Source organism: Dermochelys coriacea, chromosome 1 (assembly GCF_009764565.3).
Source record: "Dermochelys coriacea isolate rDerCor1 chromosome 1, rDerCor1.pri.v4, whole genome shotgun sequence".
In the NCBI taxonomy this organism is placed as follows: Eukaryota; Metazoa; Chordata; order Testudines; family Dermochelyidae; genus Dermochelys; species Dermochelys coriacea.
Window position 1 is genome coordinate 243,743,581 of NC_050068.2, and position 22,948 is coordinate 243,766,528.

At 45.0% G+C, this 22,948-nt stretch overlaps 1 protein-coding gene across 1 annotated transcript in view; it reads left to right on the forward strand.

Annotated features, from left to right (window-relative positions):
- Positions 1-22,948, forward strand: part of LOC119856421 (sodium- and chloride-dependent betaine transporter-like) — a 74,119-nt gene that overhangs the window by 34,225 nt on the left and 16,946 nt on the right. Inside the window, exons 4-12 of the mRNA XM_043517968.1 lie at positions 549-689; positions 3,269-3,356; positions 5,549-5,681; positions 9,051-9,185; positions 11,710-11,813; positions 12,860-12,984; positions 13,514-13,626; positions 14,563-14,700; positions 16,621-16,723. Of these exons, the coding sequence (XP_043373903.1) occupies positions 549-689; positions 3,269-3,356; positions 5,549-5,681; positions 9,051-9,185; positions 11,710-11,813; positions 12,860-12,984; positions 13,514-13,626; positions 14,563-14,700; positions 16,621-16,723 (1,080 nt within the window). The remainder of the gene's footprint in view (positions 1-548; positions 690-3,268; positions 3,357-5,548; positions 5,682-9,050; positions 9,186-11,709; positions 11,814-12,859; positions 12,985-13,513; positions 13,627-14,562; positions 14,701-16,620; positions 16,724-22,948) is intronic.

Consider the following 22,948-nt stretch of genomic DNA (forward strand, 5'->3'; position numbering starts at 1 on the left):
ATAAAAACAAATGATAAAACCTTGACGTTTTTTGTTAAATGGAATTCTTGTTTTCTGGACAGCCCTTTAAAACCACAGAGAATTGACCTCACAACTATCCTGAAGTTTTATGATCTCCATTTTACAGAGGGGGAAACTGAGGCAGAGAAAGATTAAGTGATTTGCTCATATTGGCATTTGCTGATATTGGCAGAGCCAGGATTAGAAGCTACCTCCTACAATCATAGAAGATTAGGGTTGGAAGAGACCTCAGGAGACCACCACCTTCCTGACCCTATGCTTTTTCTCCGGCCTCATTCTTTGGGCGTGGGATGTAGTTAGCAGTGAAAACCCTTTTTATTTCTGATTTCTCCACCATGATGAAACACATCTGGATCTCCCACTCTCAACCTGAATCTTACAGGATTTTTTGGTGAACCAAACTGCTCATTAATCTGCCATGCCCCCAGCTCCAGTGGGATGGTTTATGGCACTATTTGAAGCTAAAGTCTGATATATTTGGGGCTAGCCTGGGGCCATTTCCTAACCCCTGTCACTTTCCCTCTTAGGAATTGGATATGCCTCACAAGTCATTGAATCCTATCTGAATGTCTACTACATCGTCATCCTATCTTGGGCTATCTTCTACTTGTTCAGCTCCTTTACTGCTGTGCTTCCCTGGGCCACCTGTGATAATCCTTGGAACTCAGGTACAACTTCAGCTAGTCTGCTTCTGGAAAGAGGATCTGGGTTTGAAAACTTTCCATCAAAACTGCTTTTAGACCGAAAATTGGGTATTTGATTAAACAAATATTTTTGCACTGCTTGCTTTTATGTGGAAAATTTTGAAATTTCATTGAAATATTCAGCTGAAAACTAAAATATTTTTATTTCAATATGCAGTTGTGGGCCAAATAGGTGGTGTTTGGTTTCCTCATGTGCAGGGCTGGATTTACACCTTGCATGCCCCTAAGCAGCTCCCCAAACCTTCCCTGGTGTCTAGGCAGCTGCAGGGCTCCCATCTTCAAGCTCCCCACTCCTGCCCGCAGGGCTTAGAGCTCCAGAGTCTCCTGCCACCCGTGACTCGGAGCTCTGGGGCCCCTCACTGCCTACGGAGGCTGGGAGCAGCGGACCCTGCAGGGTCCCCCCACGGTTTGTGGCAGCTCGGAGATCCGGGGGCCCTGTTGCCCCGCAGCACCCGGGAGCTGTGGGGTGATCCCCAGCCACCCGCAGCAGCTGGGGAGCTGTGGCGGATTAGCCACTTGGCCAATGGGGCCCATGCCCTGGGGGCCCCCGGAAAAATGGGTGCTCTGCTGCCCGCCCCAGCGCTCCTGCCCAGGAGCGGCGTCAGGGTGCGGGGGCTTGCCCCACTCCCCCTACCCATGGGGAGGGAGAGAAGCCCCCCATGCCCTGACCCCTCTCCCCAGCAGGAGTAGTGTGTGTGTGTGTGTGTGTGTGTGTGTGTGTGTGGCGGGGCAAGCCCCTGAGCTCTGACCCCATTTCCCCAGCAGGAGTGTGGTGGCGGGGGTGGGGGGGTCAGAGGGACTGCAGATGGAAGCGGTGGGGAGGGGCCCCCACTTGCTCTGGCCCAGAGCCCCACAAACCCCTTGTATCCACTTCTGGCCGGGAGCTCCAGGGGTCCCCGCTGCCTGGCAGCAGTCGGGAACTGTGGGGTACCCCCACAGCAGCTTGGAGCTCCTAACCATTGTGGGTGGCAAGGGTACTGCCACTTTTAACTTTTAGGCATCCCGCCACCCAACCTCCTCCACCCACAGATCCCCCACTGCCCCAACACACACATCTCCCCCATACTCCACTGCCCAGCGCCCCTCCACAAACCCCCCATTGCCCAAAGCCTCCCCAGAGACCTACTCTTCCATGCTCTGCCCTCTGGCTGCACTCACCAGCCCCACTGGGAGGTGACTGTGTCTGCTGGGCTGAGCGAGGAGCGCTCCAGCAGGGCTGCATGGGGCCATCTGCCACACAGCCAGCCCTGACCCAACCCCTGCTGGGACCTGGGAGTGGCAAAAATTGAATTTTTAGGCACCCCTAGTCATGTGCCTAATGGGAAATCCAGCCCTGCTCATGTGCCCATTCTTCTCTATGGGCTGGGCTCCCCAGCTAGACTACTTCTCCCATGATGCACCATGGCCAGGATGCAACAGCCTCCTTTCACCATGAGGAGAGACCATGGTGCATCATGGGTTAGGTAGTCTGACCAGGGAACTCAGCTCATAGTGGGAGTATGTGCCATCCAAACTACAACTCTTATGGCAGCATTTCTGAATCAAAATGTTTTGGTTTTCAATTTTTCAAAATTTTCAGCGGGGGAAAAAAAAGCCCATTTTCAAACCAGCTTTAGTCTGGAGTCCTCACCCCACTCTAAGCCATGGAAGGAGCTTTTCACTGGAGCTGGCACTGCCCTTATCTAGTGTAACGGGGTACAGCACAACCCACTCACTGCATCTCAGACCCTCAAGCATCTGGGCCAGCCTCCGTCACAGCAGAGAACTGTTTGTTCAATCAGTCTTTGGCTCACTCAGGCCAGGTCTCTGCTAGGAGTGTACTGTCGTTACAGCTGTACCAGTGTACTGTACAGGCAAAACACTTCTCATATGGTTGCAGCTTACACTGGCAAAATTTCCAGTATAGCTTATTCCTCGCCCTCCCCTTCCCCCCATTCCCTGAGTAAAATAAGCTATGCTGGCAAAACTCTGAGTCTCAAATCAAGGTTGGATGTTTTTCTGAAAGATTTGCTCTGGGGATTATTTAGGGGACGATCTATGGCCTGTGTCATCCAGGAAGCTAGACTGGATGTTCGCTGTGGTCCCTTCTGGCTGTGGAATCTGTGGATCTATGAAAGTTCCCCTCTCCATGTTCAGTCGACTCACAGTCCTTGACATACCCCTGGCAGGGCTCACTGTCTTCCCCAAAGGGGGATCTGACTCTCGCAGCTCCACAAGCAGAGCTTTATTTGTGGGGAAATTCCTCTCTGAGCTATCTCTTAACTTTAAGTAACTTCCCAGCCTGGGTAACCATAGCTGCTGTCCCACAATACCCTGCATTTCATCGCCATCTGGGTTCTATTCAGTAGGGAGCCTCCACTTCCTGCATTCCTCTGGCTGTTCCTGGACTAGGATTCTGGCAGGGGTGGGGGTGAGTGATGTTTTACAGGGCAGCTTGAAGTGTTTGTGTGCAGCTGGAATGAACAGGGAGGAGGCGGGCGGGAGCACAAGGGTGAGAAGCATGAGAATTTTCCAGGCTCACTGACTTGCTTCCCCCTTTGTAGATCTCTGCGTGGACTTTCTGAATCACTCTAACCTGGAGAACTGGACAGCGCCTGCTAATGCCACCTCCCCAGTTATTGAGTTCTGGGAGTACGTATCCTGGTTTCAGACTCCTCTCTCCTGAAGCGGTCACAGCAGTGTGAATACTCCAAATGGAGTCTCTGTAAGGCCAAAAAAGATGTGCAAGTGCCACATCTTGGAACCCAGACCTATGGCACATCGCACATCATGGGGCACATGAGCACACTCACTGCACACGCAAACTTTCTTACTGACTGGGCATACTGATTGACAGAAATCCATGGGGCATGTGGGCATTCCCTGGACACACGCTGTTTCACCCCATGCACCACACAGCCCCGGAGGTCAGACACTGACTCTAGCTGAGAACACTTGCATGTACACACACAGACACATCCTTTCTGACATGGCAGATGTACTCAGCACCCGCAGGTTGTGGATACACAGGGCCTGAACACAAGTTGGTAGGGTCACCCTGACAGACATCTAGTGGGCACGCATATATGCACACCAAGTGTGATGATCTATCTAGAGCAGGAGGCCAGGTGGGAGAGGGCTGGAAGACATTCTGCAAAGATGCTCTGCAGTGAAGCAGGAAGAGACAAAGTAGCTTTTCCCCTTGTTCTAATTGAGTTCCTTGTTCAGTGTTAGAAGAAAGAAACTTTTTCTGTGATTCTTTACTGCTGGGCACCTATGCACCCTGTGAAAACACCCAGAGAGCAAACAGACGTAGCACTTGGGAGGAGTAATGCAAGGAGAAATGCTGCAAAATACAATGTAGGGAATCATCCGGTACTGGCCCTAAGAGAGCGTGAACAATATGGGACCTGTAATTCAAAGGACTCACACTCACAACTGTGCCCCCACTCAATCTAGAGAAGTCACAGAAAGCAAGTGGGAATCGGGGGTTCCATCACAATAGCACGTTTTCATCCATCTCTTTCAAAGTGCTTTGCAAAGGTGATCAGTATCCATTATCCCACTTAGCCTGTCTGGATATGTCTACACAGCAACTAGACACCCATGGCTGGCCTGTGCCAGGTGATTAGGGCTTGCGGGGCTGTTTCATTGCTGTGTAGACATCCAGGTTTGGGCTGGAGTCTGGGTTCTAGAACCCTGCAGAGTGGGAGGGTCCCTGAGTCTGGGCTCCAGCCCGAGTCCAGGAATCTACATTGCAGTGAAACGGCCCTGCAGCTAGGGTGACCAGATGTCCTGATTTTTAGAGGGACAGTCCCAATTTTTGGGTCTTTTTCTTATATAGGCTTTAATTACCCCCCACCACCTATCCCGATTTTTCACATTTGCATTCTGGTCACCCTACCTGCAGCCAAAGCCTCGTGAGCCTGAGTCAGTTGGCACGGGCCAGCTGTGGGTTTTTCTTTGCTGTGTCTCAGCTTCCCCATTGGTGAAGTGACTTGTAAAATGCCACAAGAGGGGTCAGAGGAAGAGCTGGGACTTCAGTGTCAGGCTCCTGTGACCTGGGCCCATCCATCCATAGCTACAGAAACCATTGTGATTTCAGTACAACATTGCCAGCAACCAGGAAGCTTTGGGGCGGTTTTGGCCAGGAAGACACAGAGTTGTCATAGATATTAGGGTAGTGAGAGGCTGCAGGGGAGCTGTCTGGACATGGTGGTCAGCTCTCACATAGGTCCACGTTAGGCTATGTTTACACTATGAGCGAGGGGTGTGGTCCCAGCTCTTGTAGATATACTGGTGCAAGCTCTCATCTGAGCTAGCATGCTTAAAATAGTAGTGTAGCCATGGTAGCATGGGCCATAACCATAAGTGTTCCTAGAGGGAGCCATAGAACATGGGGTGGTTGGGGGAAACAAAGTAGCCAGTAGGTGAATGGGAGCCATTGATGATACCAGGGGGCTGCAGGGGAGGCTGCTGATGGAGTGTGTCCTGCGAGGCAGCCAAAGGGTTTGAAGTGATGTGAGACTGGGAGTGACTGTGCTGTGAATGATTGGGGCTGCAATGGGGCTATTGAGGGCTTTGGAAGAGTTGGAGAGCCCAGGCTGACTAAAGGGGGAGGTGGGACTGCAGGGGCCAGGCTCCCTGGGGATTCCAGAGAGACCTGAGGCATTATGGTGACCAAGAATATGGTCTTGCTGTGTGGGCTAGGGTGATTGGAAGCAGCAGTGATGGGGGAGAATGGGCAGCCGTGCTATGGGATGTGTATGAAAACTCTGGGCTGGAGGCTGTTGGAAGAGTCAAGTCTGGGATGTTAACCTTTCTCTCTCCTCCTGCACTGGCAGGAATCGAGCCCTGGGACTCTCAGACGGTATTCACAATCTGGGCACTCTGCGCTGGGAGCTGGCTCTCTGCCTCTTGCTCGCCTGGGTCATCTGCTACTTCTGCATCTGGAAAGGAGTCAAGTCCACAGGCAAAGTAAGAGCAAACTCTGTCCCCTTAGTCCCTAAACCACCTCCTAGCTGCCATTATATCTCTTCTCCACCTTGTTAGCCTTCTCCATGATACAGAGAGAGAAGAAGAAAGGAGGCAGGGAACACACAAGACATAGGGCCATACTCAGATTGGCATGGATGGGTGCAACTGCATTGAAGTCACAGCTGCTTACGCTGGGTCTGAATTTACTCCATTATGAGAAGAGCAAAGGAAGTCCATCAAACAGAGAGGAGACAAGGGAAAGTGCTTAAAAGAAATGGTGAAATCCTAGACCAGCACTGTCCACTGTAATGGTGAAATCTTGTGAAAGATGCTGCTTCACCATTCACAACACACAATCATCCAGTTGCTGATGCACAGTCTCCAAGTGGTCTGGTGGCTTTTGCAACATTATCTTGTTTTACTGTCAAATCTCCAATCACCAATAATAAATACCAGAGCTGAGTGAATAACCCACTAGAAATAATCTCTTTAGGGGATTTTTCTCGGTTACCTCCCATTTCCTCATTATTTGTAATTGCTCAATTTGGGTTTTTTCTTTTTTTTTTTTTCTTTAACTCAATGGATTGCTCACAAAGAGTGTGCTGCTGTGAGCATTCCACACTCGATATTGAAAATTTGAGCTGGGCTGGCTGGTTGTGATTGCATAAGTCACATGTTATTGTTTCTATTCCTGGATTGGATGAGCATAATATATTTCACATGGGAGGCCTAAAGAAGCCACTCTGGCTTTAATGGTTCAGGGCTGGAGTATAACCCCCTGAGCAGGGGTGAGGGTAGGTTATACTACTCAGGGTTGGTGTTGCACATTTCTAGAGGACATGTGACAATCACTGAGGTGTGAGTGACCAGTTTCTTCAATCCCCTTCTTCCATAAAAGATGTTTCCCACTATTTGCTCTCTCTCCATCCACGAAGCTCCCATCACTCTCTCACCTTTTTTTTTGCTGGTACAGGTATTGGGACACATCCTTCACAATAGACACATCTCTTTTAGTTCTGCGTCAGTGAGCTGCTGAGTCCACAGGGCTGTCTTCATCTCCCATATTTACAACCTTTTTACCACTGTGCTCCTTGGCTCAACTTTCAGATGGGAATGTGTGGAGCCTGCAAGACTCTTTGCCTTTAATGGAAATGTACTGAGTTGCTCTCTTCTGCTTGCTGCATATGTGTGGAGACACAGAGAACTCAATTAAAATCCATGTCTCCTACCCACTCATCTCGCTTTGCACTTAAGAAAAAAAATCAAATAGTGAAGTATAAACATACAGATTTAAAATAATGTTGAAAAATTGGAAAGGTTTCAGAAGAGCTACAAGGATGATCTGATGCCTGGAAAATCTGTCATAAAGTTAAAGCCGACCAGGAAACGGTTTTCCTGTCCTGTGACAATTTTTGAGATTTCAAAAAACTTTTCCTATCCTGAATCAGGACAAAAGGTCAAAATAGTAAAAAAAAAATTTCACAAACTGAGGGAAAAAAAATTCAATTTGGGTCAATTGAAACATCTAGTTTCAATAATTTTGCAATGTTTCATTTCTATTACAAGTTTTCAACTTTTTTTTTTTACTTCCATTAGTTTAGCTTTCTAAGCCTAAAATTGTTTTGAACTGGTAAGCCAGAATTTGTCATGTTGGCAATTTTGATACTTTTTATATAAAAAAAACCCAAACATTTTGAGTAGAGATTTGTGGAAACCGACCCTTTTCCGTGAAAAGTTTTGGTTTTGACAAATCCGCATATTTTGATGGGCAAAAATAGTTTGATCAAAAAATTTCCAACCATATCTATTGACAGTGAAAGACTAAAAAAAGCTCAATCTATTTATCTTAACAAAGAGAATGTTAAGAGGTGACTTGATCAGTCATAAGTATTTACATGGGCAGAATATTTCTGACAGTAGATGGCTCCTTAATCTAGCAAAGCCATAACAAGATCCCATGGTTGTCAGCTGAAGTTTGACCAATTCAGACAAGAAATAAGGTGCAAATGTTTAACGATGAGAGTAATTAACCATTGGAGCAATATACCTAGGAATGTGGTGGATTCTCCATCATTCCAAATCTTTAAATGAAGACTAGCTGTTTTTCTACAATAAATGTTCTACCTCAGTCAGAAGTTATGGGCTTAATGCAGAAATTGCTGTGTGAAATTCTATGGCCTGTGCTATGCACAAGGTCAGACTAGATGATCGTAATGGTCCCTTTGCCTTAAAATCTACTAATCTGATGGGATGCTGTCAAGTAATTTAACTATTCTACTCTGTTTCTTCCTGTCAGAAAAAATTGTGCTTTGGCATATTATGAACAAGCAGCATAGAGTTCACAGCATCTCTTAAAAAGTACATACCTTGGTTTAATATGGCAGTAGAGTAAGATTATTTGCAGAGATCACCTACAGAACTTTGTAGTCAACAGGAAGTCAACTCTTGACTGAAAGTTCATTTTTAATAGTCAATATTTAAAGGCCTGGTACCAGTATCTTAATGGTTACTAGAGCTGGGAGAATAATTCATATGACAAGTCTGAATGAGCAGTTTTTTTTTTTAAAACCAGTTCGCTTTGGCCACATTTGTTTTCCTTTTGTGTTTACTTTCCTCATACTTCAAATAAATCTGGTTTACTAGCATATATGTTCACAAAGATTGAATTTCAGAGATAAATTTCAGTGCCAGTGGTGCTTGTATGCTCCTCCAATCAGGGAACAGAAACAGTACCCATATGACTTATTTGACCAATCACAGTCAAATACAATAGTTTGACGTTTGAATATTTGCTGCCAATCCATAGCATGAACAAAAATTCAAAAGGATATTATTTGAGTGAATCTGAATAATGAATACATTGAGGGAAATTGCAGCTTGCTCACTGATATTCAGTTTCCACAAGCAGAAAAAGGGGCTTAGTTTAATGATGAATGACTCCAACAGTTCCCAAAACCAATCCATTTCAATTTCAAAACAAAAAAGTGGACTTTTTTTGTAAATCTCTGCTTTACAAAAACTGTGGTCAAGGCTTTCAAAAATACGTCAAGATTTTGGGGGCTCAGATTCAAGTTGAGATGCCTTAAAGAGGCTCAATTTTTCAGTGTAGTGAACAATCACTCTGAAAATCAGGCCTCTGCTGGGTGTCTCAAATTGCTGCCCTACCCCCCTCAAATTCACTGCTCACTTTTGGAAATCTTGGCCATGAATACAAATATTTTCATGGCCTTTAATTAGAATTCAGTGACAGCAGAGGCTTTGGGTTTTTAAAGACTCAGGTGTTGTTAATAATAGAGTTAGGGGATTTGCTTTGGATGTATAACCTATAGGGTGATAACATCCCCTTTTTATCCTTCTCTCTGCTTCCAGGTTGTTTACTTCACTGCCACATTTCCCTACTTGATGCTTTTTGTCTTGCTGATTCGAGGGGCCACCCTGCCTGGTGCTGCTGAGGGGATCATGTTCTATTTGAAGCCAGACATTTCCAGGCTTGCAGACCCGCAGGTGAGTGAAACAGCCTGATAAAGTGAGGTGTGGAGAGACTCCAACAAAGTGGTAGTGATGGGAAAAGCAGGGGTCCAGCACCTTGCAGGATCAGGCCTTAATTGACTGCTATCTAGATCAGGTTGGACTGACAAAATATTGAGGCCTCTTTAAAAGGGTTGATGGGGGAATCTCAGCCCAGTGCAAATATAGCCTTTTTGTCAGTGTATTTTAAACATATGGATGTGTTAGGTCATTGCCATTTAGGGGCTTGGCAAATGCAGAAGCATCTATTAAATATTCAGTGTATGACAGATGGTTTTGTTGAGCCTTAAGTGAAATGATGATGAACAAAAGGGGAAAAAACCTCTCTCCATTCTCTCTGGCGCAGCTTGAGCTTTTCTTGTAAGAGGCTGGAGCTTTCTCAGGGAGACCAGCTTCCTAGTATAAGAGAAATTGCAGTAGGTGTGTAGGTAACTATCGGAGCTATAAATGGTTGGTTTTTATAAACAGGAGCCCCTTTATCCTGAGATTTGGCATTTCGGCATTTGCTGTGAAATCAGCACCTTCTTGCAGAATTGTGCTCCGGAATCTCTGCTTTAATTTAAAAAAACATTGTTTCTAGTCCTGATCCATATTGGGGGGAAAAAAGCTTGCAACTGTGTAACTTGCATTCAGTGTTAGTTCCCTGAGTTTGCAGATAGCCTGAAACAATAGTTTGGAGAAGTGTGAACTGCCCAATGCATCCCAATGGGATGTTAATTCTGAGACCTAACGGTGAGTATTTAAAGGTTAATTATTTCACTTTTCAGAGTAGCAGCCGTGTTAGTCTGTATTCGCAAAAAGAAAAGGAATACTTGTGGCACCTTAGAGACTAACAAATTTATTTGAGCATAAGCTTTCGTGAGCTACAGCTCACTTCATCGGATGCATTTGGTGGAAAATACAGTGGGGAGATTTACACACACACACACACACACACACACACACACACACACACACACACACACACACACAGAGAGAGAGAGAGAACATGAAACAATGGGTTTTATCATATACACTGTAAGGAGAGTGATCACTTAAGATGAGTCATCACCAGCAGCGGGGGAGGGGGGGAGGAGGAAAACATTTCATGGTGACAAGCAAGGTAGGCCATTTCCAGCAGTTAACAAGAACATCTGAGGAACAGTGGGGGGTGGGGTGGGGGGGGAGAAATAACATGGGGAAATAGTTTTACTTTGTGTAATGACTCATCCATTCCCAGTCTCTTATTAATATTAATATTAATTATTTCACTGCTGATTATTGTAGCAGAAGCATTCAGCTAATGTGCTTTTCCCAGAATCTCAAACTGCCTCCCGCATCTTCCAGGATAGCAAAAGGCCAAACTGCTCCCTACCATTTAGGGGACAGCAAGGATACTGGACAAGGTTTTTTTTCCTGGCTGTTAACTTGCTATTAAGGTCCTTCCCTGGCTGTGTGAAAGATGCTGAGCATTGCAGCCCATCTTTTGTGGCTCTGTGTACTAGCATCACACGATGTGAGAGAAAGTGCCATCAATACAGTGATGTGGAGGAGGAGCCAGTGGCTGAAGGCTGAAATAAACGACAAACTCTGCTGCTCTAGATGAGTGCCGGGATGAGTTAATGAAAACCATGGTGGTGATGAGATACTATGAACCCAACATCTCCTGGCTGCTCCCGTTGTCCTGATCTTCCTCCACCCTCGTGTAGGGAATACCCCTGATGGTGTGGTGTCATATAAAGGTTTTACTGGCACTTGTTTGGGATGGCTTTGTGAGATACTCATGGTTTTTTCACTCCCAAGCAGCTAAGTGACCTCCAACTTGTGCTGGTACAGACTTTATACCATGCCACATCCCCACACACCCTCTCTGTACAGTTTGTGGGCACTTTAGCTTAGAAAAAATGAATGGTGATCTAGCCCTCTGAATCATTGCCTCTGGGGGAATGGATGATGACAGCTGTCTTGGAATATGCCCTCTGTCCGGGTAGCTGGTGAAGGACAGATTATGCAACAGACACCCTAGGGCAGGGGTAGTCAATTATTTTTTGTCAAAGTCCAAATTTCTTGGTCAAGGTCCAGACTCCAGAGAAATATTTTCACACCTCAATAACAATAATGATGATAATAAGTAAATAAAAATATGTTGTGGTCCGTTCAAAAGTGTCTGGCAGTCCAGATTTGGCCCATGGTCTGTCTATTGACTACCCCAGCCTGAGGGCTTAAAAATCACTCTCCGTTCCCCACTCAAATCCATTCTTCCTTGGACTATTTGAGAGAAGCTTTTGGGGTCCAGAAGGAAAATCCTCCCTTTTCATGGTGGAATCTTCATTCCAGTCCCCCAAGCTGGGACAATCAATCCAGAGACATGTTACACCTTGTATGGATTCTTCCCTTCTCCGCCTGATGTGGATTTCTCCATGTCTGACAGGGTGCTTCCCCGGTGTGTGTGTACTCTGATAGGACTTAACCATTTCTTTCCTTAGCCATGGCTGGAAATCCCTGTCCATTTCTGTTGTAGGTGTGGATGGATGCAGGCACTCAGATCTTCTTCTCTTATGCTATCTGCCAGGGGTGCCTGACAGCCTTGGGCAGCTACAACAAGTACAATAACAACTGTTACAGGTAGGAGCAGCCTGTGCCCCTTTCTCTCCTTCTCACATTGAGCTGAGGGCCCTGTGGGCAGCTGAGCAGACTGTAGTTGGAGCTGTGGCACAATCAAGTGTGGGGCCTATGCCATTTCATCTGATGTTCTTGTCAGCTCTTACAAGCTAATCAGGGCTAAGCGACTGGATAGGAGACTACCCAGGAAAACCCAGGGGCTACAAGAAATGCCTTTGGTGGCTCTGCTGGTGGCACTCTTCCATCTGGGTGAGGGACAGAGGGCATGGGGCTCTTGGAGGTGCCATTGTTGTGTTGATATGGGTATTGTAAAATGTTACCTGATATGGAAATAAGATTTAGTGATGCATGTGGCCAAATTCAGTTCAGTTACCTGGGTCTGATCTTGGGGAATTACACCAAATTCACAGTGGTCTAAAGAAGAGGAGAATCTGGCCCCTGGCATCAAATGCCTTATTAAAATCCCGGCCCCTTTAGTGTGCCCTCTGTGTGTTTTAATTCTATCAGAAAGAGCAACAGAAAGGCTTGTCTGGCATGACAGGTTCTTTTTCATCCAGTGCTTATTGCTTCTAGTTCCCTTTTCCTCTCGGGCCTGATCCCCAGCCCGTTCAAGTCAATGGGAGTCTTTCCATTGGTTTCAGAGGGCTTTGGATCAGGACCCTTGTTATTTAAGGATTCTTTTTCTCTCAATATTTGTTCCATTGCTCTACCCTCATATGATGATTCCTGTTGCCTCTTGTTGTGCCAAGTCCCTAGTGACTTCACTGGGGCATCCCGCTTACAATATATTGCTGCAGCCCTCTGTCATTTTTATTGCCAAGTATAATCATATAGCTCTTGTAGTGCCATGGGTCAAGGCTGTAGGCTGCCGAGTTCTGTTTCGGGCTGTTGGCCTCTGGAGGAGTCTCAGGCTAGTGTTAGTGTAAGCAAATGAATGGATTCCTGTCCCATTCAGAAAGCTGAGCACAAAAGCAATTGCCCAAAGTGGTAAATTTGTAGAGGAAAACAATGCCGTCTCTGTGTCTCTCTTTTTGGTTCTTCTCCAACAGGGACTGCTTCATGCTATGTTTCCTGAATAGCACCACCAGCTTTGTGGCTGGCTTTGCTATCTTCTCTGTGCTGGGCTTCATGGCACAAGAACAGGGCGTGCCCATTTCAGAAGTTGCCGAGTCAGGTAGGTGCTTTCTACATGTGGCAGGGCCAAAAAGAAAACTTAGAGCATGGGTGGACTTTTTAGGAACTGGCATCTTTGAATATGAAGCCAACCCCTGAGGTTATCGGTGCTGTTACCTTGAACCAATCCTAAATCCTCTGTAATTGCTAGTGTCCCCAGTCCAGTTGCCCAGAAGGAGCCTCTGCCGATTCTGCAGGCTCAGTGGCCCTGACTTTTGTCATCCAGAACCACTGCTTTATTCTCTGCTATCCTGATGCACTTAGTTCCACTGTCCAGAACCAGAGCTGCATTCCCTGTTGTTTTGAAATCCCTGATGTTTCTTTCCAAAACCAGCCGCTCAGCCCGTGTCAGTAGTCATTGTCCTGTGTGTCAGTGACCATTGCACAATACGTGCTGGGGAGGCGAGGTCTTGGCAGGCTAAGGTGTCTTTTTTTTTTTTTTTTTTTAAACAGCACATCAAATTGGTCTCTGTGTTGCTGGGTCATATTGTTGGGGAAACCTCATCCTTACTCAGCTGTCTGATTGGCAGGTCCCGGCCTAGCATTCATTGCATATCCAAAGGCTGTAACGCTGATGCCTGGATCTCAGCTCTGGTCCTGCCTATTCTTCCTGATGCTCATCTTCCTGGGACTGGACAGCCAGGTACAGTAAATAACCCTCCTCTTTCTCTCTAACTCCAAGGTGTCTGTTACATGTTTAAGAACCTCGTGTAGTTCATAACTCGTGGGTGGGAAATGGTGATGTGTATCTCAGCCACCTGAAACACCTGTCACACATCCATGTGACTACTTCAGAAGGATAATACCTAGAGCTGGCCAGTACATCCCAGCAGCCAGCTGGTGTTAGGTGTTACTCCTTAACAGTGACCTGCAGCACCTGAACCCTCCAGCATAAGCCTCTGACAATCCAGTAACAAGCAGCCACACTTCTTTGTCCCTCCCACCAAGTCTGCCCTTAGGGGATAGCAGTCATCCCTCATGAACTTTACTACAAATTTTGTAGCAATCTCCTCTAAGTTCACTAGACCTCGCTTTGTATTGTGACAATCCCCATCTGTAATTGTAGTTTGATGGCAGCTCTGAGTGTACGACGAGCGTTCTTGATTCCAGGTGTGACTTGTGACCTGCAGTACTGTCTCCTAGCTCCAGAGTAGCTGCTTCCTGGCAGTAACTTCTTTTCTACCACAGTGGTTCCTAGTGACACATAATTCATTTCTTGATAACCCTTTGTAGTGAGGTGCAATTCCCTTCTTGTCTCCATGTTCCGTGTGTCATTTCTGTTGTACCTCAACATCCTCCCTACTCCAGATGCAAGGCTTGTGATAATCTCTCTCAGTTCCCGATGGGGTTCCTGTCACTCCTTCGGGGTGCTCAATTCCTGATGTTGCACCAGTGGTAACTCCACTTCCTTTGGGACTCAGACACAGCTATGCCTCCCTGTTTCCAGGCAGTTCATGCTTCAGGTGTAGGAAAAAGAGGAGAGAGACTAACTGAGTGGAAGAATAGAAGTGGGAAAGAGGATGGGTGGGGAGAGAGACAAATTTAGGTCTTTGGTTTCTTGACATGAATTCTTCTGCAGTTTGTCTGTGTTGAGAGCCTGGTGACAGCCATTGTTGACATTTACCCAGAAGTTCTCCAGAAAAAAGGGCACCGGGAGTTGCTGATCCTGGCCATTGCAGTCATATGCTACCTGCTTGGCCTGATGCTAGTCACTGAGGTAAGAAGGGAAGTACATGGTGGGGGAGAGGGATATGGACTTGTTTGGAACAGTATTATCTGCAGTACGTTTGTATTTCACACTGTTAGTTATTCTCTCTCTCTTTAGCTTAGTTTATTAGCTGGTGCATATCAGAACCAGTAGTTCTTCTTTCTTATATAGTGCCAGTTGAGATGTTGTCGTACTCTATAGCTGAGCCTTCCTCTGGAGTATGTCTCAGAGATAACCTAGCACCAGGGAAGGGCCACCTGAAAGGAACTTGATATCCAAACTCCAGTCCTGATGGCTCAAATCAAAAGTAGATGAGCTACACATGAGATGTGAATGCTGCCAGTCTTTGCCATGGTGGAGGCTTTCCAAGGGAAGGCACAGTTGGCTGGCCATCATCCGTGGAAAACAGGACTGGGGGTATGAAGGCTGTTGATAGCAGGTCCTAGACTAAGTTAGAGCAATGGCTCTCAACTTTTCCAGAGTACTGTACCCCTTTCAGGAGTCTGATTCGTCTTGCATATCCACAAGTTTCACCTCACTTAAAAACTACTTGCGTACAAAATCAGACATAAAAATACATAAGTGTCACAGCATGCTGTTACTGAAAAATGGCTTACGTTCTCAATTTTACCATATAATTATAAAATAAATCAATTGGAATATAAATATTGTATTTACATTTCAGTGTATAGTATATAGAGCAATATAAACAAGTCATTGTCTGTGTGAAATTTTAGTTTGTACTGACTTCGCTAGTGCTTTTTTATGTAGCCTGTTGTAAAACTAGGCAAATAACTAGATGAGTTGATGTACCCCCTGGAAAACCTCGGAGTATCCCCAGAGGTATGTGTACCCCTGGTTGAGAACCACTGATTTAGAGGAAAGAAATCACTGATAGCTGCTCCCCACACTCTGGAGACACCAGGATCTTGCTACCTGATACAACCCTTAATCTCTCTTAAATGGCATTCTTGCAGTCATCTGAAAAGTCTTTGCTCTGAGGTCCTTGCTGAGATTTTACTTGGGAGAATTCTCGCAGAAGGCAATAGGAGCTTTGCCTGAGTAAGGACTGGGTGAAAATTGCATCAGGACTTCAGGACCTATCTAACTTCCCTAAGGCTTTTACACAATGCCCATCACTGAGGGATAATCTAAACATTGCACAAAGCTGGCCCAGTGTTCGGTGGGATTAATAGGAAAGCTTTTTTTCTGTCTCAGTGACCATTCAAGGGGTTGATAATTTTTGAATCTATCTGCTCCACGTTTTTCTTGTATTGGAGGTGCTATTTTCTTGTCAAGACAAGGTGTGAGAATACGAGAGAGAGTCAGATTCTACAAATAGTTCTCCTGGGAGTAGAACAAGGGCTTGGGCCATTGTACTGTCATTGCACAACAGAAAGCCAGAGGCCGTTGCCCCCACAGGGCTTCCAACTGTGCTTGGGACCCTTGCAACATGTAGAGATGGGCTCAAACTAGAAACCTGGCATCTAAACATACTGAACTTCAGGGTAGTTCATACCTGGATCTAAACTTTACGGCGTATGCCCGAAACTCAACATAGCCAAGGACCACATTCAGAAACAGTGCTAGAAACTTGCCAGGGAGAATGGTCTATAGCATTGTTTAAAAACACCCCAAATCTCTGTTCTCTGTGGACACTGAAATCATGCTATGAAATGATTGTGAAACATCATCCTGGACCCATGTCTGACGATCATTTCAGGGCACGGTGGTACCTAGCATAGTTAGTTTCCTAATGTGGACAGGCCTAGAAACAGATCCCTCCTCCTATGCCCCTTTGCTCTGTGCACAGTTCACCTGTCCCTCAGCCTTATTTTTGTATTTGTACAAATTCCATCCAAGCCATTTTCTCTTGCACATTCCTTTTTGCTGAGCCCTCCATGTCTCCCCTTTCTCTGCCTGACACAGGGTGGGATGTACATCTTCCAGCTGTTTGATTATTATGCTGCCAGCGGTACGTGCCTACTATTCCTGGCCATTTTTGAAGTCATCTGTGTTGGCTGGGTGTATGGTAAGTGGAACACAAGGACGCAGGCTGCTTTGGAGGGATGGGAATAGCCATATCAGCCCCAGGGAAAAGCAGGAGTGCCTCGTGCTTCTGATTTAATCTGTTCATCCATGGGATTCCTCAGTCCCCATACACTTAGTGTTGGAATAATTCTTATCTCTGCTCTGAAAGGGATTTTCCCAGGAAGAGAAGTGAATTCAGTCTTCCTGCTCATTCAGGCATAGGTTCTGTCTCCCATGCACTGTGCTGGTCTGCCGGTGGACCTCTAGGCCTTTCTAGCTGACACAGACTATACTCATTTAGAGCAGAAGAGGATTCTCCACGTAGGAGTGGCAGTGGCTGCCATTTTATGGCTGACCTGTTATGTGATCTCCCTATGTCTTTCTGTTAATTTAATCCTGACAGTTTATTTAATCTGAAATTCCATAGACATACACACTGTAAATTAGCATGCATAAAACTCATTTGCATAGTGTCTGGCCACAGTTACAAATGGAATTAAAGGTCTGATCTAGCGCCCAGTGAAATCGATAGTAAAACTGCCAATGACTTCAAGAGGAGCAAGGTTGGATCCCAAAAGCACAAATTTCTTGTGCCTGCTCCTTGTGTGTGTGCATGTGTCTGTGTGAGAGAGATTTATACAAACGCAGAAAACAGAGCATTCATTGCATGACCACCCAAAATGCTGCCTTAGGCCATCAAACTTCGTGCCTGCTCTGGTTATCTAAAACAGTCCTCATGGTTTCAATCTCAGCGCTGATGCAGCGAGAGGACTGTATGTGAGCTCTCTTCTGGAACAGTTAATCCCAGTGTGTACACTATTGTTTGGAGAATGCTCCCTGCAGCATGTTGTTGTGGCCTCAGCCTTAAAATCCAGAGCTCCAAAAACGTATCAACTTATTCTGCGCTCGGTTTTCAGAGATGGGAAAAAATTACATTAGTGCTTCCCCTTTGGCAAATGCCATCAATGGGTTTGATGCAACCTAGTCTGTTTACAGCAATAAAGCTGTGCACCGGAAATCTCAAATCCTTGCAACAATGCCTGGCTGATAGGCAGGAGGAGGCTACCTAGTGGTGGATGGCATCGTAATTGCTGGCAATAGGGAAGCTTGGAATGTGTGTTTGTGTTAGTTCCAGCCACTGCTGTAATACTTTGCAGTGTAAGCCAGGGAATTGGTGCTGCCAACCCATAGGCGGGGGAAAACCCATTAACTGGCATTAGTCACTTTTTTTTAAACTAACTCCCCCATTTTTTTCTACTGCCTCCATTTCAACACTCTCAGAAATGAAGCCAGCAAGTGCAAATTAGAGTAAAGATGTTACAATCACAACATGTATTGTCCTGACCTGACCTATGAGAAAATGTTAAAAAAACAAAACAAAACTAGTCATGTTTAGTCTTAAGAAAGGAAGACGGGGATGGATGAGAACAGTCTTCAAATATTTTTAAGGGCTGTTCTAAAGAAGTCGGGGATCAATTGTTCTCCAGGTCCACTGAAGGTCAGACAAGATGTAATTGGCTTAAAGTAAAATAACGAAGATTTAGGAAAAACTTTCTAACTATAAATAGTAGTTAAGCACTGGAACAGGCTTCCAAGGGAGGTTGTGGAATCTCCATCACTGGAGGTTTTTAAGAACAGGTGGTACAAACACCTGTCAGGGATGGTCTAGGTTCACTTGGTCCTGCCTCTGAGCAGGGGCTGAACTTGATGACCTCTGGAGGTCCCTTCCCGCCCCACATATCAATGATTTTATAAATAAGCATGCATGCTAACACAGGGCTGGCTTTCTTCTTCGTTCCCAGCTGCTATGTCCCATTACAGACTGCTAAGAGTGCGCTGACTTCATTGCTAATAATTCTTTTCTATGTGAGCAATTGGTGAGGTTGTCGCCAGGATGTTATATGATATGATATTATATGATCACAGTTGGGAAGGGATGTGGCCTGTGCGATTGTGAATGGGGATGCATGAAGCTCAGGAGGCCCTCTGTCCGTAAGTGTGGTCCATGCCCTGGCAGTGTTGGAGAATTCCTGCAATAAGGGGAATGAAATCTCATTTCCGTAGAATGAATGGAATCTTCCCGCCTAGAATTTAAACACAGCCTGGATATTCTTCCACAAGATCGCCTGGGGAGCTTCACCTTTAGGATGCATCTCTCAAACAGACCACCTCCTGGTGGGGGAGTCAAACAGGGATTGGGCCCCAGGATCTGTTCCCTTTTTAGTAAGAGGGAGGGAGGAGAGAAGCTCCCTTTACAGGACTCTTTCTTTAATTTCTGTAATGTGTGTCCAGCGACGACAGTTCTGGGTTCCTTTCTGCATACAAAGATTTATGAAGAACAAGGAATCCCCCTCACCACCCACATGGAGCATTACTTATCTGGCTAACTGCATGGGTTATCCCTTTCTCTGGAGCACTAGCACTGACCATGGACTTAATGATCCATCTGGTCTGATAAATCCTATGCTCCTAGTCAGATATGATTCTAAGAGGTGCTGAATGCCTGCAGCTCTCACTAAAGTCAAGGAGAGATGTGGGTGCTCAGCACTGCTCAGTATTGGACCTCGGGTCTGGAAATGTCTAATCTCTCTAAGCACTTTTTGATAAGACCACTTGTATTTTGTTTATGTACAGTAGATCTCCAGTAATTCTGAGTGTAATGGGCTATTTTTGTTATGTTCTCAAGTATAGGCAGTTGGTTTGTTATGATGATTGAATCCTTCACTTCCGAACTGATTCCCGCCACTTGAGCTAAAACAATGCATCTTTAGCTTGCACTAGCAATAGGTCCCGTCTCCTGTCTGTGAGCCAGCCAGCTCAGGGTAATATTATGCACTATTATACACTGAGGGTATAGTATATAGTGTATTCTTCGCACTCACACATGTATCACGCACCATATCTCTGCTTCATTCTTCATCACTTTCCTTAGAGCCCATGTTTCTGTTCCATGGAAGGTTAAGTGTCAACCTGATCTTTTCAAACAGAGAGGCCTCTTACTCTTCATGATTCATAGATACTAAGGTCAGAAGGGACCATTATGATCATCTAGTCTGACCTCCTGCACAACGCAGGCCACAGAATCTCACCCACCCACTCCTGCGAAAAACCTCACCTATGTCTGAGCTATTGAAGTCCTCCAATCGTGGTTTAAAGACTTCAAGGAGCAGAGAATCCTCTAGCAAGTGACCCATGCTACAGAGGAAGGCGAAAAACCTCCAGGGTCTCTTCCAATCTGCCTTGGAGGAAAATTCCTTCCTGACCCCAAATATCGCCATCAGCTAAACCCTGAGCATATGGGCAAGATTGACCAGCCAGATACTACAGAAAATTCTTTAACTCAGATCCCACCTATCTAATATCCCATCACAGGACATTAGGCCTATTTACCATGCATATTTAAAGATCAATTAATTACCAAAATCACGTTATCCCATCATACCATCTCCTCCATAAACTTATCGAGTTTAATTTTAAAGCCAGATAGATCTTTTGCCCCCACTGCTTCCCTTGGAAGGCTATTCCAAAACTTCACTCCTCTGATGGTTAGAAACCTTCATCTAATTTCAAGTCTAAACTTCCTGGTCACCAGTTTATATCCATTTGTTCTTGTGCCCACATTGGTACTGAGCTTAAATAATTCTTCTCCCTCTCTGGTATTTATCCCTCTGATATATTTATAGAGAATAATCATATCTCCCCTCAACCTTCTTTTAGTTAGGCTAAACAAGCCAAGCTCCTTGAGTCTCCTTTCATAAGACAAGTTTTCCATTCCTTGGATCATCCTAGTAGCCCTTCTCTGTACCTGTTCTGGTTTGAATTCATCCTTCTTAAACATGGAGACCAGAACTGCACACAGTATTCCAGGTGAGGTCTCACCAGTGCCTTGTATAACGGTACTAAAACCTCCTTATCCCTACTGGAAATACCTCGCTTGATGCATCCCAAGACCACATTAGCTTTTTTCACAGCCATATCACATTGGCAGCTCATAGTCATCCTATGATCAACCAATACTCCAAGGTCCTTCTCCTCCATTACTTCCAATTGATGCGTCCCCAGCTTATAACTAAAATTCTTGTTGTTAATCCCTAAATGCATAACCTTACACTTCTCACTATTAAATTTCATCCTATTACTATTACTCCAGTTTACAAAGTCATCCAGATCCTCCTGTATGATATCCCGGTCCTTCTCTAAATTGGCAATACCTCCCAGCTTTGTATCATCCGCAAACTTTATTAGCACACTCCCACTTTTTGTGCCGAGGTCAGTAATAAAAAGATTAAATAAGATTGGTCCCCAAACTGATCCTTGAGGAACTCCACTAGTAACCTCCCTCCAGCCTGACAGTTCACCTTTCAGTAGGACCCGTTGTAGTCTCCCCTTTAACCAATTCCTTATCCATCTTTCGATGTTCATATTGATCCCCATCTTTTCCAATTTAACTAATAATTCCCCAGGTGGCATGGTATCAAACGCCTTACTGAAATCTAGGTAAATTAGATCCACTGCGTTTCCTTTGTCTAAAAAAATCTGTTACTTTCTCAAAGAAGGAGATCAGGTTGGTTTGGCACGATCTACCTTTTGTAAAACCATGTTGTATTTTGTCCCATTTACCATTGACTTCAATGTCCTTAACTACTATCTCCTTCAAAATTTTTTCCAAGACCTTGCATGCTACAGAGGTCAAATTAACAGGCCTGTAGTTACCGGGATCACTTTTTTCCCTTTCTTAAAAATAGGAACTATGTTAGCAATTCTCCAATCATAGGGTACAACTCCTGAGTTTACAGATTCATTAAAAATTCTTGCTAACGGGCTTGCAATTTCGGGTGCCAATTCCTTTAATATTCTTGGATGAAGATTATCTGGGCCCCCCGATTTAGTCCCATTAAGCTGTTTGAGTTTCACTTCTACCTCAGATATGGTAATATCTACCTACATATCCTCATTCCCATTTGTCATGCTACCATTATCCCTAAGATCCTCTTTAGCTTATTAAAGACTGAGGCAAAGTATTTGTTAGGTATTGGGCCATGCCTAGATTATCCTTAACCTCCACTCCATCCTCAGTGTTTAGCAGTCCTACTTCTTCTTTCTTTGTTTTCTTCTTATTTATATGGCTATAGAATCTTTTACTATTGGTCTTAATTCCCTTTGCAAGGTCCAACTCTACTTGACTTTTAGCCTGTCTCACTTTATCCCTACATGTTCTGACCTCAATAAGGTAGCTTTCCTTGCTGATCCCTCCCATCTTCCATTCCCTGTATGCTTTCTGCTTTTTCTTAATCACCTCTCTGAGATGCTTGCTCATCCAGCTTAGTCTACAACTCCTGCCTATGAATTTTTTCCCTTTTCTTGGGATGCAGGCTTCCGATAGCTTCTGCAGCTTTGATTTAAAGTAATCCCAGGCTGCCTATACCTTTAGATCCATAAGTTCTTCAGTCCAATCCACTTCCCTAACTAATTTCCTTAATTTTTGAAAGTCAGCCCTTTTGAAATCAAAAACCGTAGTTGCAGATTTATTTTTGTTAATCCTTCCGTTCAGTTTGAACTGAATTAGCTCATGATCACTCGAACCAAGATTATCCCCTACAACCGTTTCTTCTGAGGTCCTCACTACTCACCAAAACCAAATCTAAAATGGCATCCCCTCTAGTCAGTTCAGCAACTACTTGATGAAGGAATCCACCAGCTATCGCATCTAGGAAACTCTGAGCCCTATTATTATTACTAGCACTGGTCCTCCAGTCTATATCTGGGAAGTTAGTCTCCCATGATCACGCAGTTTCCATTAGTATTTACTTTATTAAAAACATTTAAAAGGGCTCTATCCATATCCAAATTACATCCCGGCGGTCTATAGCACACCCCAAGCACTATCGTAGGGGAGGCTCTACTGGTTTTCTTCCCCAATGTAATTTTTGCCCAGACGGACTCTGTCTTATCTATTGCATCGCTTCTTATTTCTTTACATTCTACCTCATCATTGATATACAATGCTACTCCACCACCTTTACCTTTGTTTCTGTCTTTCCTAAACAACACATACCCTTCAATACCTGTAGTCCAGTCATGACTACTATTCCACCATGTTTCTGTTATCCCTATAATATCTGGTTTCACTTTCTGCACCAGTAGCTCTAGTTCCTCCATTTTGTTACCTAGGCTCCTCGCATTGGTTTACAAACATCTTAATTTTTGCCGTTTGGCCTCGTTCACG